Source organism: Colossoma macropomum, unplaced genomic scaffold, assembly GCF_904425465.1.
Source record: "Colossoma macropomum unplaced genomic scaffold, Colossoma_macropomum, whole genome shotgun sequence".
Taxonomy (NCBI): Eukaryota; Metazoa; Chordata; class Actinopteri; order Characiformes; family Serrasalmidae; genus Colossoma; species Colossoma macropomum.
In genome coordinates this window covers 5,278-23,088 of record NW_023495113.1, presented here as the reverse complement: position 1 = coordinate 23,088, position 17,811 = coordinate 5,278, and the positions used below count along the sequence as shown (strand labels likewise).

The 17,811-nt window shown below is 38.7% G+C and overlaps 2 protein-coding genes across 2 annotated transcripts; both read right to left on the bottom strand.

Moving 5' to 3' along the window:
- Window positions 1-3,525: 3,525 nt before the first annotated feature.
- On the bottom strand, window positions 3,526-6,916 carry LOC118801014. The gene is made up of 6 exons (XM_036561189.1): window positions 6,698-6,916; window positions 5,952-6,266; window positions 5,093-5,185; window positions 4,580-4,612; window positions 4,420-4,484; window positions 3,526-3,633 (listed from the first exon to the last, which is right to left on the bottom strand). The coding sequence occupies exons 1-6, from the start codon at window positions 6,744-6,746 to the stop codon at window positions 3,526-3,528; spliced, it is 663 nt and encodes a 220-aa protein (XP_036417082.1). The 5' UTR covers window positions 6,747-6,916.
- Window positions 6,917-9,763: 2,847 nt separating this feature from the next.
- Window positions 9,764-17,494, bottom strand: LOC118801015 (CMRF35-like molecule 8). The gene is made up of 8 exons (XM_036561191.1): window positions 17,273-17,494; window positions 16,547-16,861; window positions 15,487-15,570; window positions 14,224-14,316; window positions 13,855-13,944; window positions 13,687-13,733; window positions 12,783-12,872; window positions 9,764-10,021 (listed from the first exon to the last, which is right to left on the bottom strand). Exons 1-8 carry the CDS (start codon window positions 17,319-17,321, stop codon window positions 9,764-9,766), a joined length of 1,026 nt encoding a protein of 341 aa, XP_036417084.1. The 5' UTR covers window positions 17,322-17,494.
- Window positions 17,495-17,811: the final 317 nt, after the last annotated feature.

The window sequence follows — 17,811 nt, the reverse complement described above, 5'->3', positions numbered from 1 at the left end:
TGTGGTCTGGTTTGTTGTTCTCTCTGGCCTTTTTATGGTAATGACGTGACCTCATGGTTATGAATCATCTATGTGGTCTACATCTCTAAGTTCAAGTAGCTAGAAGAGTATCAAGTGTGGCTGCTGCTGGGAGGAGGGGCTGAGCTAAGCTGACTGTAAACCGCATGAGACCTCAGAGACACAAACACCAGAGTGACCCAGAGTGCGTTATTTACTCAAATGTGAATGCACATATGAAAAAAAACGTCTATTTGAAGTTTTACTTATTTCAGTCTTTTTTTAGAGGTCTTCTCACTGTCTCTCCTTTTCTTTGTCTGTCTACATGTGTATTCAAAAAAAGTATAGAGAAGAATATGTGACATTGTGGGATTGATTTTCATTCAAATGCCTTGGAAACTCCATGAGGTAATAGAAGATTTTAATAAAATAAATACGTCTGCTCCTGCAAAAACCTGAATCTGGGTAATGACAAGAGCCCAAACCCATTTCTTATTTTTACCCCTACCCCTCATCTTGCCCCTTGGAGTTGAGTTACAAGTGGTAGTACGGGTGTGGGAAAAATAGATTCTTAGATGCATCGCGATGCGGACGTGAATGATTCTGAATTGATTCACAAATGTCAAAAATCAATTTTCTAAATATTTAATTTATAACATAATGTTGACGGAATGCAAAAGGCGGAAGCTGGAAGTGCAGCGGCTGGACAGTCTGTGGCGGCACATGGATGAGTGAGAAATCCGACAGGCTCCCTCTGCATTAAAAGCCAGGTTAGATCAGAAGTGACAACACAAATGATAAGAAGAGCAAAAATCAAACCACCTTGGCAGCCACAACATTTAATGTCCAGTATGTCTCAGTATGTGTTAATGTCCTGCTATAAGTTATGTTAAAAATATAAATGAAAACACTGACTTACTTTGCTCTGCTTTAAGCTTTAGCTGTAGCCGCTTTCCTCCCATCTCCGCGAGAAAACTTTTCCTCTAAAGTAGATCAGTTTCTCGTAAAATGTCTCTCAAAGTTCATTTGTTTTACAAGGCTGAAGTCACTTCTTGAAGTCGCTTCATCTTCTTGTTCGAATGTTTCTGTTCCACCTTGCAATTCTGACTGAGGCGCCGAGTGTAAATGTGGCACGATTTAAGGTGGAACGGGAAAATTTGAAAGAGAAGCGACTTCATCTTTGCAACTTTTTAGTGTTTGACAGTCTCTTGTTGCAGATTTAGCTTGCAAGTAAACCAACTGCAGCGCTTATGAATGCGAATAACGCATCGTTGCTAGGTGACCTGCAGTCTGAACGCCAGCACTCAGTCGTTGCGAAACAGGGCTTTCGTGCTGTTACACAAGTCCCGAAGATATTTTACTGACACAGCGATCCTACTGACACTTCATCCTTCCCCTCTCTTTCAACACAAATCGGGACACCCTACCCCTAGATGTAAATGTGCTAATTAAATCAAATTAGACTAAAATTTTGATTTCGCTCATAATTTCATGACTTTTAAATGTATCTGTTTATTTCATTTCAGTTAAGGCAATCAAATATACAGAACGCAGTAGTATACTCAAAATAACAAAGTGCTTTCAGGAAGGCACAACACAGGGAAACAATAAAGTAAGAAACAATAAAGTAAGTTAACTTTTTAAGCATTATATGCTTTCCATATAATCCCCACCAAAACATATCATCCACCTCACACTAAACAGACTGTCCACCAGGTAATGTGGCTGTCCAGCTCAGCATCACCTGCAGTGGCTGGCCTGAGAAGCCTTGTAGCTGCATTGTATCATAGCTCTTGATGCTGTCCCATGCAGTCTCATAGTTGGGGTGTAGCTTAGCACTAGCAGCTTTTTGCTGTGGTGTCATGTAGCTCATGCATCCAGCCCAGAAAGCGTTGTAGCCTTATAAGAGTTCTTAGCCATATAGGAAGCTCCCAGTTAGCCTCATAACTGTGAGGGTGATGTCACTTAAGCAGCCAGCCAAAGAAACCCCTAAGCCACAAGAGAAAGTCATTTTATCTCAGCCGACATGTGGATCATTTCTTTTGTGTATTTCATGGTAATGGTATCATTCGCACTAAGATGTATATCATGCCCAGTATAGTGCCCAGTTGTTAACAGCAGCTGTCAGTGTCAGTGATTGTGCAGCAACAGATGGACTACAGTCTACAATGCTAAACCTACAGAAAAGTGCATCTGTATGGTAGATGCTTGTGAGTACGACTATTTTATTTGGTGTTTCTGTTATTTATAAATAAAATATATATATATATATATATATATATATATATATATAGAGAGAGAGAGAGAGAGAGAGAGAGAGATATTGAAGAAAGTTAACGAAATTTACAAAAACCACTTGCGTGCTAAAAGGCTTCTTTGCACAGTGAAATTATTCTTCAGATTGCTGTGTGACTTCTATACTGATTACAAAACAGAGGAGAGATGCACTAAGCCACCACCAGGGGGAGTCGCTTACAAAAGGGAGACATACAGGAGGAAGTGTGGTGCTTTGCTTCTGCTGTGGCTTCCGTTGTGTTTCCGGTTTCTGGTTAACTGACAAGTCATTTGAATGAGCTCCTGCTATAGAGCTGTGCCTGTGTAAGGGCTTGAGTGTTAATGTATAGCTTATAGGTGCTTTATTGTTTAGGATGAGATTTTCATAAAGAGAGCCTATATTGTAGCACTTTTATAGAAGTATACTGTAAACACTGAGCTAATGTGGCTGTTCTGAGACATAGCTCTTGTATATTATCTCTCTTATTGGAGAGAGAGGGTTATTTTTGTTGCCTTTGTTTTCTCCTGGTTTGCTTTAGCTAGGAAGTTAGAAATTGTATTTGCTTTTCTTTTGTTTGTGAGGTGAGTTAAATTTCCCTAAATCAAAGTTAGCTTTGTTTTGTTTGTTATTTTTCTCTCTTTTTTCTAGGTTGCAGCCCGACTAGGTCTTATAGCCTTGTAGAAGAGGGGGGGGAGACTGTAAAGGATGGCGCAATGAGCAATGCAATCACTCGGCATATAAAAATTGTGGACTCAATTTTCATTCTAACAACAGTAATGTAGGAATAAAGTCCTTGGGTAAGACTGTAAGCACTGTACCACTACAAGTTTCTATATTCAGAATCCAGGACAAGCTAAGGAAGAACTATCACCTACCAGTTTTCCCAATTTTTAGATAACTAGGCCATAAAACTTAATGAGTCTACGTTTATGCATTATACTTCACCAGGCTGAACTGAACATTTTACTTCACTAATCTGAATAGAGTTTTACAGATGTCTGATCAACATGACAGAAAAAAAGATGTTCAGGTTTGAGATAAAATGCATTAATTTGATAACTGCTTTTCATTGTGCTGCATTTTGATTGTGATGTATATTGTGCCACAGTAGATCTGCAAATTAGCTCATTCAAAAAAAACAAGTTGATTAAAAATGACAAGTCAATGAATGTTTAGCTGTAGCTTTATTTATTAAAATATTGATGTATTTGTGAATTTGAAAAGAAAAAAACATTTTGATGCGGTGAGTGGTGTTACTGGTTTAATCTGATGATGGCATATTCTGCCTTTTCTTCGACATCAGAAACTGTAGTTGTTGCAGTTGTGTTACTGTGGACTATAGTAGAGTACATCACTTCATCCTGTAGAAGAGCACAAATGTTAATTAACACACAACACTGACCCTTTAAAACCCTTCAGAGTTTGACTTAAACTACAAGGAGCAGCTTCTTCCTCAGTAGGAATAGGACATACAGATATGCACTGAGTGCCAGTTTATCAGGTAAACTCACTCACACTCACTCACACTGTACCTTCATCGATTAGTGAGCATGCGGACACAAACAGCTTGAGGATCAGAGGGGTCAAAGGAAAATGTTGAGAACTCAACAGGGTTTGTCTCAAATGGGCTTTAACTATCCAAGCCCAAACTGGCATCCAAGTTACTTTTGTATCATGCACTTTAGTATATTAATGCACCATGTCACAAAGCATGAACTGTCACCAAAGTCTTCCAGGAACATGCAAGTGATTTTACCAGCATCTTGTAGAATCCGTGACCAGAATGTATGTAATATCTAATGTTGGAACTGAGTGCATATCTTCCGAACTCACGGAAATGCAGCTGAAAGAGAAATTTTAAAAAGAACACTGTAGTGCTTACATCGTATGCCGTTATACCCCTAAACATATCATATTCCACTGACAAGTGCTATTTTGATATTGGCACTAGTGTTCTTTTTAAAATTTCTCTTTCAGCTGCGTTTCCACGGGTTAGGAAGATATAGTTCCAATTTCTCTTAGGAAAGATGGGAACATGACTAGATATGATTAGATAAGATGGGATAGGATGGAATGTGATGGTATCGGAAGAAATGTGATGGTATCGGACGAAATGTGATGAGACATGTTGGGATGTAAGAACTCGCCTGTGTTTTGTGCTCTGTCTTCATCTTTCCTAGCTCTTGGCTCTCTGTCTGCCCTCGACTCTGTCCTACAGAATGAACCCAGACAGAGTGAGATACAGATTTTGCACATATCTCAAAAGAGTGTGTACTAGTCTCTCTTTCTCTCTCTCTCTTTCTGTACCTCTGTATCTCCAGTAGATGACTCCTCCAAGTCCTAGCAGGAGAAGAAGAACAGGAATACAAATGAAGAAATAAATGGAATAATCTGTGTAAAGAAAGAAATTACACTGCTAAAGTTAGCATATTTGTACATATGTGTATGTGTGTGTGTGTGAGAGAGAGAGGAAGATAGAGTACCAGAATATATTTCTGTTGTTGGAAGAAAACCTCATATTTCCTACTTTACTTTTAATGTAAGACAGTGGAACCAGACTTGGAAAGAAGTCATTTTGTGTCATTTCTTTTGGCCTGTTCATCATGAAATTTACACACAATGTAAAGAGTAACAGGTAAGTAACAGTTGCTTTCAAGTTATGTCAAAAACTGAAAAACGTCAAAAATGGAGTACACCAGTATCACGCAATGATTTTTTTTTTTTTTACTGTGCAATGCAACACAACTGAATACTCAAACACACACACAAAAAAAAAGACAAAGCTGTAACATTCTGCTTTCAGCTGCAGTCTGTACTTACTATTAGATGCTTGAGATAAATGTGTGGTTGAAGTGGTTGGATTGGTGGGTACACTGACCCTTGCAGCAGATGTTGTAGTTTTAGGTGGACCCTCTGTAGAGAGAGAAGAGTTTGATAGTCAGTGCAGGAACAGAACAGCAGCAAACAGCTAACTGTAGATACACAGTAACATTAACACCTTTTTTAAAAGCCTTCATTAAAATGTACATATAATAATCCATAGACATTAATTCAATGTGACTACAGGACAATACAGCTGAACATGAACCTTTTTATGTATTTTTTTTATGTATGTTTCCCAATACACATGGACACACAAAAACACAAGCATAAACTTTCAACATAAGACTGATAAAATACATAAATAAATAAAAGATGGACTAAAGTACATACAGTAATGACAGGGTGAGGCTCTTGCAGAGATAATAAAGGCAATAAAGAGCAAGAAAGACATACACAAAAAAATTAAGTAGCCCTGGTAAAATAATGTTTTCTTGATTTTAGTTAATTCAGGTTTATTTATATATAGTTTTTTACAACAGACATCGTGACAAAGCAGATTTACAGAAAAATCCAGGCCAGAGCCCCCAAGAGCAAGCCGGTGGTGACAGTGGCAAGGGAAAAACTCCTTAAGAGCAAGAGGATGAAACAAAGTGAGGAACGAAGAATGAAAAGGGGAACTCGTCCTCCTCTGGTCAACACCGGATGGCAAAACAAAAAAAGCAGAGAATGAGATTTGACCATTAGTATAAGATATGAAAAAGGGAACAAAAGAAGAAGCAATGTCTATGATTAAAAAATGCAGCAGGATCATCAGATTTGAAATGTAATAAGAATAAAAACTGAGACAGTGTTTTACCTTTTACAGTCAGTCTGATGACTAAATGTGCACCTTTAACAGAGCACTCATAATCTCCTCCATCCTCTTTAGTCAGGTGTGATATGAGTAGAGAGAGATTTCCTGGAGAGTGACCATTACCCAGCTGAACTCTGTTTCTGTACTGACCACTCTCACTGGATATCTCTTCTCGTGTTTGTGTGTATGCGTTGTCTTTCTTCCAGCTGAATTCCTCAGGTGTGGTGTGTAGGTCAGTGCAGTAGCAGGCCAGCAGTACTGACCCTCCTGTATGAGCTGTGATACTCAGTAGTTTCTCTCTGTTCACCAGAGTGCAGCCTGTAAAAACACACATCAGTAAGAATAGATTATATAGTCTTTTTTAACACTTTTATTTTACCCACACATTTTAATGAAAATCAAAAAACAAATCTTACTTATAACTAAATTACATACACATGTTGTTGCTGTCCTTTATATATTTGAAACATTTCAGAATGAATAGACCAACAGAAATGGTCAATAATGACATGGAACAATTCTCATTATCCTTACATTAAAAGTAAAGAATATTTTTTGCCTTCTTCTGTAAAGTTACCATTTTAAAGATTTATTCACAGCAACATACATGAACATATATGTAAACATAATGCTGTTTTGAGTATATTACATGTCTAGTGTCAAAAATGCAACTTATGCTAAATGTAATTTTTGTCTGACACATAAATTTAGATTTGATTGACATCAGTAACAGTAAAAACATCACTCACCTTCAGAGACATGAAGCCCAATGAAGAGAAGATAAAAAGTCAGCAACATTCTCACTAGTAAAACAACACTGAGTTCACAGCACACTGACAGCTCCACACCCAGCACTACACTAGCCCTGTATACCACACTGAGTACACAGCTCTCTCAGCAGCTCTTCACTGGAGTCTAACCCACTCTAATGTCCGTGCAGCTCACAGGAGCTGTGTTTAAATCAGCTAGACCGGAAATCTTCTTTCTTTTAGAGATTGTATCAGCAGCTTCTTCAGAATCAGAAACTATGTACAATGACATTGTGGAGTCGTGAGAACACTTACTGTTTCCTCTTTGTGGTGAAGCATTTCACAACACAAAAGTGGGAACCAACCAAATAAAGAGAAGTCACACGCACCACTTTGTCTTTCTGATATGATCTCAATATAGAGCCGACTGTCTTTAGCTTTTATTTTATGTCTTAGGTTGCTTTCACATTATATACCTTGAACTGTCATATACCACTATATCCATTAACAGTCTAGAGTCCTGCTGGTATTCTCAGAGAGCTGTTACACGTATGCTCCACTGGTAGTTCCTCTGCTTTCTTGCAGTCCTCCATACTGCCTGGCACACCATGATGCAGTTTGTGCAGTCAGATTTATATCTGCTCTGGTTTTAATAGTATGCTTGTGTTTTTTGATCATTCCAGTCCATGGTAGTTCATAAATTCGCCCCTGTCGACGGTGTTAAATGCTAATGTGAATGACGGTGCTAATGTAAAAAACCTCAGCAACTTAGTATCTAGGGTTCTTTCCTTTTAATTATTTGGCCAAAACATGAGAGGAGAACTGGAAGCACTTTCCTTTAACTCTGACCTTCTGACCTTTCTTTATGAAAAATAGCTGCTGAAGAGGTGACCTAGGAGTGGTTTTTACCAGACATATCTTGATAAATAATAAAACATGAACATCAAGGAGCTGAACTGAGATGTGAACTTGAAGGGTTTCCTTCCAAAATGCATTATAGACCACTCTGTGATTTCCATTATACATCATCTGTCATTATCTCTAAAAAAACTTGCTATGTACAAAATTGTTACAAACAGATAAATAGCCTTTTCTCTGAAGATGTGGTAAATGTAGTCTTTCATGGGCCTTTATCTCTGGACATGGTATTTTCACCAATTTCACCAGTTTTCAGACCTTTGTCTTTTATTAAGAATTAATTTTGACTTTGATTGAAATGGATCCCTGACGTCTCATTCCCCCCTATTTGGCTATAGGAGTTAACTGTTTCATTTACTAATTAGTGGTAAAATGCATGAATCAGTAAATGGATTAAATTGAAATGAATGATCATCAGTAATCTCCAATCACATAAACAAACCAACAGTAACTACATAAGCGAGGCTAAAGCTGGCTTCTTATTTGTAGCTATGGACAGCTTTGTTGTCATTCCATCTGTGTACAAGTACACAGTAGAGTGAAATTACGTTCCTCCAGGACCAACATGGTGCAACATGGAACAAAATAGACAGTACACACAAAGTGCAAATGTGCAGCCATAAGTGAGCAAAACATTAAACTAGAAACAAGTACGATAAATAAAACAGACAATAGACACAGTAAACAGACAGGACAGTGCAGCGCTGACACAGCACTCATTTCTGAACATGAGGTAGTGAAGATAAGGTGCACATATTTAACATGCTATGATATGGATATATGCAGTCCGATCATGACACACGTGAGCGCAGCAGTGAAAAAAGTCCATGTGAGGGATGGATGGGGTCGTGCACAATGCTGGTGGCCTTGCAGATGCAGCATGTGGTGTAAATGTCCATGATGGAGGGGAGAGAGACTCCGATCATCTTCTCAGCTGTCCTCACTATTCGCTGTAGGGTCTTGCAGTCAGAGGCGGTTCAATTTCCAAACCAGGCGATGATCCAGCTGCTCAAAATGCTCTCCACAGTCCCCCTGTAGAACATGGTGAGGATGGGAGGGGGGAGATGAGCTTTCTTCAGGCTCCACAGGAAGTAGAGGCGCTGCTGGGCTCTCTTGGAAATGGAGTTGGTGTTGAAGGACCAGGTGAGGTTCTCTGTGATGTGAACACTGAGAAACTTGGTGCTCCTGACAATTTCCGCAGCAAAGCCATTAATGTTTAGTGGGGGGTGGTCACCTCACACTCTTCGGAAGTCAACAACCATCTCCTTAGTTTTCTCCACATTCAGACAGAGACTGTTGGTCCTGCACCAGTCCGTTAGCCGCTGCACCTCCTTTCTGTACGCTGACTCATTATTCTTGCTGATCAGACCCACCACAGTCGTGTCATCAGCAAACTTGATGATGTGGTTTGAGCTGTACTTTGCAGTACAGTCGTGAGTCAGCAGAGTGAACAGCAGTGGACTAAGCACACAGCCCTGGGGGGTGCCGGTGCTCAGTATGGTGGTGCTGGAGATGTTGTTGCCAATCCTGACTAATTGCGGTCTCTCAGTCAGGAAATCCAGGAAACAGTTACAGAGGGAGGAGTTCAGGCCCAGCAGGCTCAGCTTTCCAATCAGGTGCTGAGGGCTGATGGTGTTGAATGCTGAACTAAAGTCTATGAACAGCATTCTGACATAGGTGTCTCTATTGTCCAGGTGGGTGAGAGCCAGGTGGAGTGTGGTGGAGATGGCATCGTCTGTTGAGCAGTTGGGGCGATATGAAAATTGCAGTGGGTCCAGTGAAGGGGGGAGCTAGTCTTTGATGTGCCTCATGACAAGCCTTTTGAAGCACTTCATGATGATTGGAGTGAGTGCAACAAGATGGTAGTCATTGAGGCAGGACACTGGAGACTTCTTTGGTACAGGGATGATGGTGGTGGACTTTGGAACACATTGGAATGACTGCAGCACTCAGAGAGATGTTCAATATGTCCGTGAGAAAACAGCTGTCTGATCCTGGGGCTTTTCTTGAGTTGACTCCGTGTAGAGTTCTCCGCACATCAGCAGTGGACAGACAAAGTATCTGTTCATTTGGAGGAGGTGTGGTGTAGTTGGTGATGGCCTGGATACCCTGCCACATGCGCCATGTGCCAGCAGTGTCTTGAAAATGTTAATGGATTTTCTTTGTGTAGACGCGATCTGCCCCTCTGATGGCTTGGGAAATCTTGGCTCTTGCTGTTCTGAGGCCTGCCTTATCCCCTGACTTGAAGGCCTTATCGTGGGTTCTCAGCAGCATGTGCACCTCTGCAGTCATCCATGGCTTCTGGTTGGGGTGAGTTGTGATGAGTTTGGAGACAGTAACATCATCAATGCACTCGCTGATGTAGCCAGTCACTGATTCTGTGTAATCCTCCAGGTTGCTACATCTCTGAACATGCCCCAATCAGTGTGCTCCAAACAGTCCTGAAGAGCAGAGATAGCTCCTGGCGGCCAGGTTCTCACTTGCTTCTGGTCCAGTTTGGCATGTCTGATGAGTGGTCTCTATGCTGGAGTGAGCATCACAGAGATGTGATCTGAGTAGCCGTAGTAGGGGTGGGGCTCGCGCCGGGGATGTTTGTGTAAACAAGATCCAGCACGTTAGCACCCCGGGTTGCAAAGTCCACATATTGGTGGAATTTAGGGAGCACTTACTTCAGACAAGCATGGTTGAAATCTCCAGTGACAATATTCAGTCCGTCTGGGTGTGTGTTTTGGAGATCATTGATAGCGCTGTACAGCTCGTTCAGTGTGGCGTTAGCATAAGCCTTGGGAGCTATGTACACTGCTGATATGTACACTGTAGTCAGCTCTCTTGGCAAATAAAAAGGCCTGGCTCTGACAATCACAAACTTCACCAGCGGTGAGCAGGGACTAAAGACTAGCACTGCATTTTTGCATGTGGAGTCAGCCTTTAGCCTAGCATGCACCCCGGCTCACTTGACTAAATGAGTGATGTAAATGATCAAAAGCACAGCTTTCGCTACTCTGTAAAGCATGAATAAATATGATAAACTCATTAACTGTTGAGTTCTAGGAGTGATTTTTGCATTCATTTTCAGTTCCACTTTGGTGAACCTACATATAAAAATGTGTAGAACTTAAAAAAAAATAAATAAATAAATACTGTGGATTTTTTTTATTTGTTTTTGTCAGTTTTGGGTCCTTTTCAGAAAAGTCATAAAACTTCAAGGAAAAATGTTGGTCTTTACTGCCTCTAAGTTTTAAAAGGTAAGAATGTAAGAATATAAGAATATACAGTAAATGTTTTCAATTTCTTAACATTGTTTCATTTACATTTGTTCAAAATAAACCTGTTTTTCCACCCATATGTTGATGTTGATTTTTCATGTTTTTTATATTTTATTACAAAAAAAACAAAAAAAACAGATAGCACTATTATTTATAAGTATGATCTAGCAGAGGTAAATGATAAATATCAACCATATATGCTGTCTTTATTGCTCACAAACATTGGCTGAGTAACCAAAACATGAACACCACACAAGGGTTAAATTTAGTTGTTTTAATGTTCTCATTGATTCCGTGTTGAATTATGGCCAAAAACATTGATTTATGGTCAGTGTTGAATAATCAACATCGAACCAATAGGGATATTTAAAATTATGTATTTTGGACCAAGAAATTTTAAAGAACCATTTACTTGCTAAAAGGGTTCTTTGCATGGTGAAATCGTTCTTCAGATTGATGAAGAATGTGTTGTGTATGGTTCTATGCAGAACCTTTCTGAAAAGGAATCTATTTAGCGACAGAAAGAGTTTTTCTATTTTTACATTGTGTTATGACCCTGTGGGTCATGTTTTTGGAGTGTGTCTTCTTCTGTATTGACAGAACAGAGGGGAGATGCACAAAGCCACCACCAGGGGGAGCCGCCTATAAAATGGAGATGTCCAGGAGGAAGTGCGGTGCTTTTCTTCTGCCGTGGCTTCCGTTGCATTCCCGGTTCCCTGACAAGTCATTTGAATGAGCTTCTGCTATAGAGCTGCAGTCTGTGTAAAAGCTTCAGTAATAGTGTATGGCTTATAGGTGCTTTGTTGCTTGGGATGAGATTTTCATAAAGGGAGCCTATGTTGTAGCACTTTTATAGAAGTATACTGTAAACACTGAGCTAATGTGGCTGCTCAGAGACATAGCTCTTATATATAATCTTTATAGGGTTATTTTTGTTACCTTTGTTTACTCCTGGTTTGCTTTAGTTAAGTTACATTAGAAAATCTATTTGTGTTTGTGAGGTGAGTTAAATTTCCCTAAAACTCAGTTAGCTTTGTTGTGTTTGTTAATTTTTCCTTTTCCTCCCGTAATGTTCCATTTATTCTCATTTTCTAAAGAGAGAACTCTGCCTAAGTCCTTGAACTACTAAAGAAAATAAAACCAATTTGTTATTAGAGCAAAATTGGTTGTACGTATGTGTGAGTTGGAGAACCAGGAGGTTAAAGTCCTTCAGTAATACTCCAAGCACTGGACCACTGCAAGTTACTGGATTAAGAATCCAGGACAAGGTTAGGAACAACTGCTTTAGTTGACCTACCATTCCTTTTTGCCTATTTTTAGCTAGCCATAAAATGTAATGAGTCTACATTTATGCATTTTACTTCACCAGGTTGAACTGAACATTGTACTAAACCAGATCGGACCAATGATGGACATTAGGTCAGAAGTTTTAAGGGAGAAAATGAACAAGGTATCAAGAAAAATGCATAACATGAAGAAAAACAACAGCCTACAAAGTAACAGAGGCTAGGCTACGATATGCTGTGCTGAGCTATGGCTATGAGCATAAGCAAAAATACAGGAAGAGAGACTGCTGGTGAAAGCTAAAGGCTCAAAATTCCTTCAGATAGAGGACCAATCAGAACAGAGGATTTTGTTTACAGCTGTCTGACCAACATGACAGAAAAGAAGATGTTCAGGTTTGAGATAAAAATGTATTGGTATAATAACTTGCTTTCATTAAGCTGCATTTTGCTTGTGATGTAGCTCATTCAAAAAACAAATTGATGAAAAATGACAAGTCAATGAATGTTTAGCTGCAGCTTTATTTATACATATATATGAGTAAAACTAAGAAAAGGAAAAATCACGAAAAAAAAATACATTTTTTTTTATTTCGGTTAGAGGTGTTGCTAGTTTACTCTGATGGTGGCGTATTCTGCTTTTTCTTCAATGTCAGTGACTGTGGTTGTTGTTGTGGGTGTAACTACATTACAGTACACCACTTCATCCTGTAGAGGAATCACAAATGTTAATTAATACACAACACTGACCCTTTAAAACCACTTCAGAGTTTGACTTAAACTACCAGGAGCAGCTTCTTCCTCAGTAGGAGTTAACTGGGTAAACTCACTCACATTCACTCACACTGTACATTCATTGATCAGTGATGATATGGACAAAAACAGCTTGAGGATCAGAGAGGTTATAGGAGAACACTAAGAACTTAACAGAGTTTGTCTCGAATGAGTTCTAACATTCAAAGCCCATGTTAGCAGGAAATGATGTAAAGCAAATAACAACAAGGTGGGCACAGGACCATTAAAAATGAACCACTTAGAAACTGAATAAGTTTTATAATCAAACAAACCCAGTTTCCTGTTGCTTCATGCACTTCAGCAAATGAATGCATCATGTCACAAAGCTTGAATTGTCACCAAAAGGTGCAAGTGAGTTTTTAACATCTTGTAGAAGTTATGACCAGAATGTATAACACAGTCCTATTAAAGTGGCATCTCAGTGTAATATTGGGATTGAGTACATATCTTCCTAACTGACGGAAATGCAGGTGAAAGAAATATGTGGACAGTGAATAGAACATTGTAGAGCTAATTTAAAATGATATTTGTCAGTGGAATATGATAACATTTAGGGATATAATGGCACATGTAATGTGACAAGATATGATGGGTTATGATGGGACATGATTGAATATGATTAGATGTGATGGGATATGATAGTATATGACTGAATGTGATGAGATATGATGGAATATGATGGGATAGGAAGAGATGTGATGAGACATGTTGGGATGTATGAACTCACCTGTTTTTTCTGCTCTGTGTTTGTCCTTGTTTGCTCTCGACTCCATCCTGCAAAATGAACCCAGACAGAGTGAGACACAGATATTGAACATATCTCAAAATAGTGTGTACTAGTGTGTGTGTGTGTGTGTGTGTGTGTGTGTGTGTGTGTGTGTGCGTGTGTGTGTACCTCTGTATCTGCAGTAGATGGCTCCTCCAAGTCCCAACAGAAGAATAAGTACAGGAATCAAGATAAAGAAATGCATGGAATCACCTGTGTCTAGAAAGAAATTAGTAAGTTTGAATATGTGTAAATATGTGTGTGTGTGTGTGTGTGTGTGTGAGAGAGAGAGAGAGAGAGAGAGAGTAGTTGTAGAATATATGCTTGATACAGCAGTATCACACAAAAAAATCACATTTTTAACTGTGCAACACAACTGAACATTTAGAAAGGTTGTGATTATTTTGAACAACATTCAGAGAACATAAACAATCACCACATAAACATGACAAAGCTGTAACATTTAGCTTTCAGCTGCAGTCAGTGTGCTGTACTTACTATTAGTCCCTTGGGATGAATGTGTGCGTGAAGTGGTTGGACTGGTGTGCACATTGACCACTGCAGTAGATGTTGTAGGTTTAGGTGGACCCTCTGTAGAGAGAGAAGAGTTTAATAGTCAGTGCAGGAACAGAACAACAAACAGTAAACAGTCACTCGAATATCAATGTTAATCTATAGACATTAATTCCGTGTGACAATAGAAGGTGATTAAAGCTAAACAGCAGAGACACGTATAATAAATATCTTACAGATTTCCAGCTGGATCAGGTTAAATTTTAGTTTTGAGATGATAGTATGAATATTGAAGCAAACATAATAAACCCAGTCATCCATGTGATGTAAAACAACATGAGAGTCATTGAAACAGGTGACCTTCTTCTATTGCTTCAAAGTCCAGTTTAAATTTTTATTGTAGGCAGTTTCAGTGGTGGACAGAAGTTAGCATGGGGTCTCTGACCAGTCAACGGTTATGTAGCACTATATACAGCAGGGTGCAGACAGGATAGTGTTTGTCACCCTTGCACATCACTAAACCATGGCTGCACACCCACCTGTTGCCGGTTCATGGCAACAAATCGACCATGAGAACTGATCATTTGCTCAGCATCTAATATGTTCTAGACCTTGACACACATCACTGCTATGAGATAATCAACATTATTCAGTTCATCATGTGGTCATAATACTTTGATTCACTGTACTTATTATGTGTTTAATGGATTTTGTAGTTTGACTTTAACTGTATTGAGAAAAGAGACAGACTTGGATGTTTAGCAGAAAGTACATTAATGTGCACACACACACAAAAAAGAGGGAAAGTTTGAGACAGAACATTCATCACAACAGTGATAAACAAATAAATACATGAAATCTCATGGAGAAACATGAGATAATAAACAGAGCTAACAAGACATACAATCATGTGCAGTTTGAAAACCCCTGACCAAAAGACATGTGAAAATGAGACGTGACAAAGTGAAAATAAGTCACAGAACAATCTTAAATATGACATCTTCTGCACATTTTAGTTTAACATATGGAAAGAATATATGATTTGGCCAAAGTCACTCAGCTCTTCACACCCGTCTTTTTTCTCCACATCCAACCGGAATTTTTCATTTCATGTTTAATTCCTCAATATTTTAAATTCCCAAATAAGCAGTAACTTTGCCTTAAAATGTGCAGAAACTGAAAAATTTTCCAAAAATACAAAAAGCAGCAACATCTTAAGTTCAGCTGCAGTCTGTGTGCTGTGCTTACCATCAGGCTTTTGATACGGTTGTGTCGTTGAAGAAGTGTGTACATTGACCACTGCAGTAGGTGTTGTAGATTTAGGGGGACCCTCTGTAGAGAGAGAAGAATTTAACCATCAGTGCAGAAACAGAGCAACAGCAAACAGCTCACTGTAGATACACAGTAACATGAATACCTTTTAACCAGAACAGGGTTAAATAAAATATACATAAAATAATCCTTAGACATCAATTCAATGTGACTAACAGACAAAACAGCTAAACAGCAGAGAGAGGTTTTAACACTTACCTAAAAAAGCATCAGTTAGATTAAATTAAATTTAGCTTTGAGACTAAATAAGTTATGTTCTGTATTATTGTTTTAGAAACGGTATAAAGAAGAAACAAAGTGATCTATATGTTTAGGAAGAATGTAATAGTTTCAGCCTTGGTTCCAATTAATGGGCACATCAGAATCACCCCCCCCACATACACACACACACACACACTCCTCACATGTTTGTAAATGTATGTTTACTACATTACTACACTACACTACTATTAGTAAAATTAATAATATGCTAATATGCCTGGAAAATGTTACAAGAAGGACTTTTGAGTTTATCATCCCAATTATATTATATAATTTTCTACATTTATTAATACCAATATGATTGATGACATGGTTTTGACTTTGAATAATTATCTGCAAATACAGCACTCAGTATTACTGAAAATGTGTTCATGTGTATGATGCGTTTGTGGGACGCATTGAGATGAGGGATATATTCTTTGTTTACTATGTGTTTAGTTGATTTGCATGTTTAAAAAATGGGAAAAAATACACATGAACACACACAAGAACACGAAACAGAGATGTGAACTTTCAACATAAGACTGATAAAATATATAAATACATAAAAGATGAACTAAATGTTTAACAATAAACAAGTGCACACAGTCATGACAGGATGAAGATCATGCAAAGATGATAAAGGAAATAAAGAGCAAGAAAGGCAGACATATATATATATATATAGACATGAGAGCCATAAGACATAAGAATGTAAACTTAGACAGTGTTTTACCTTGTAAAGTGAGTCTGATGACTAAATGTGCATCTTTAACAGCACACCAGTAATATCCTCCATCCTCTCCAGTCAGGTGTGATATGAGTAGAGAGAGATTTCCTGGAGAGTGACCATTAAACAGCTGAACTCTGTTTCTGTACTGACCACTCTCACTGGATATCTTGTCCCGTGTGTGTGTGTATCTGTGGTCTTTCTTCCAGCTGAATCCCTCAGGTGTGGTGTGTAGGTCAGTGCAGTAGCAGGGCAGCAGTACTGACCCTCCTGTATATGCAGTGATATCCAGTAGTCGTTCACTGTTCAGCAGAGTGCAGCCTGCAGAAACACACATCAGTAAGATCAGATGTACTTACTTGTAACTAAAGAAAACTTTCATTGTTACACAAAAGGTTTCATATGAATGTTGTTGCTGTTCTTAATATATTTCAGAATTAACTGACTGAAAGAAGCAGAAGTGGTCAATAATAACATGGGAAAAAATCATATTGACTTACATTAAAAGTAAAGAATATTTTTGCCTTCTACTGTACTACCATATTAAAGATTTTTTTTCACAGAAACATACATATATATATATATATATATATATATATATATATATATATAATGCTGTGTTTGAGTATCTTACATGTCTAGTCAAAAATGCAACTTATGTTAAATGTAATTTTTGTCTGGCACATAAATTCAGATTCGATTGACATCAGTGACAGTAAAAACATCACTCACCTTCAGAGACACGAAGCCCAATGAAGAGAAGATAGAAAGTCAGCAACATCCTCACTAGTAAAACAACACTGAGTTCACAGCACACTGACAGCTCCACACCCAGCACTACACTAGCCCTGTATACCACACTGAGTACACAGCTCTCTCAGCAGCTCTTCACTGGAGTCTAACCCACTCTAATGTCCGTGCAGCTCACAGGAGCTGTTTTTAAATCAGCTAGACTGGAACTCTTCTGTCTTTTAGAGATCAGCAGCTTTTTCAGAATCAGAAACTGCATACAGTGACATTGCGGACTCTGAGTCATGAGAACAGTTACTGTTTCCTCATTGTGGTGCAGCATTTCACAATACAAAAGTGGACATGAGAAACAACCAAATAAAGAGAAGTCATACACATCACTTTGTCTGTCTGATATGTTCTCAGTTTAGAGTCATTTGTCTTAGCTTGCTTTCATGTTATTACCTTGACCTGTCATTTACCACTATATCCATTAACAGTCTCCAGTCCTGCAGGTATTCCCAGAGAGCTATTGCACGTAT

Bases quoted from the DNA above. Each gene is read 5' to 3' on its own strand.
- LOC118801014 (XM_036561189.1), bottom strand. From the start codon at position 6,746: ATGTTGCTGACTTTTTATCTTCTCTTCATTGGGCTTCATGTCTCTGAA. The intron at 6,267-6,697 runs GTGAGTGATGTT...GTGTTTTTACAG, and splicing joins TGGGCTTCATGTCTCTGAAG to GCTGCACTCTGGTGAACAGA. The intron at 3,634-4,419 runs GCGAGTTCTTAC...GCTCTTCTACAG, and splicing joins AGACAGAGCACAAAACACAG to GATGAAGTGATGTACTCTAC.
- LOC118801015 (XM_036561191.1), bottom strand. From the start codon at position 17,321: ATGTTGCTGACTTTCTATCTTCTCTTCATTGGGCTTCGTGTCTCTGAA. The intron at 16,862-17,272 runs GTGAGTGATGTT...GTGTTTCTGCAG, and splicing joins TGGGCTTCGTGTCTCTGAAG to GCTGCACTCTGCTGAACAGT. The intron at 13,945-14,223 runs GTAAGTACAGCA...ATTTCTTTCTAG, and splicing joins TTCATCCCAAGGGACTAATA to ACACAGGTGATTCCATGCAT.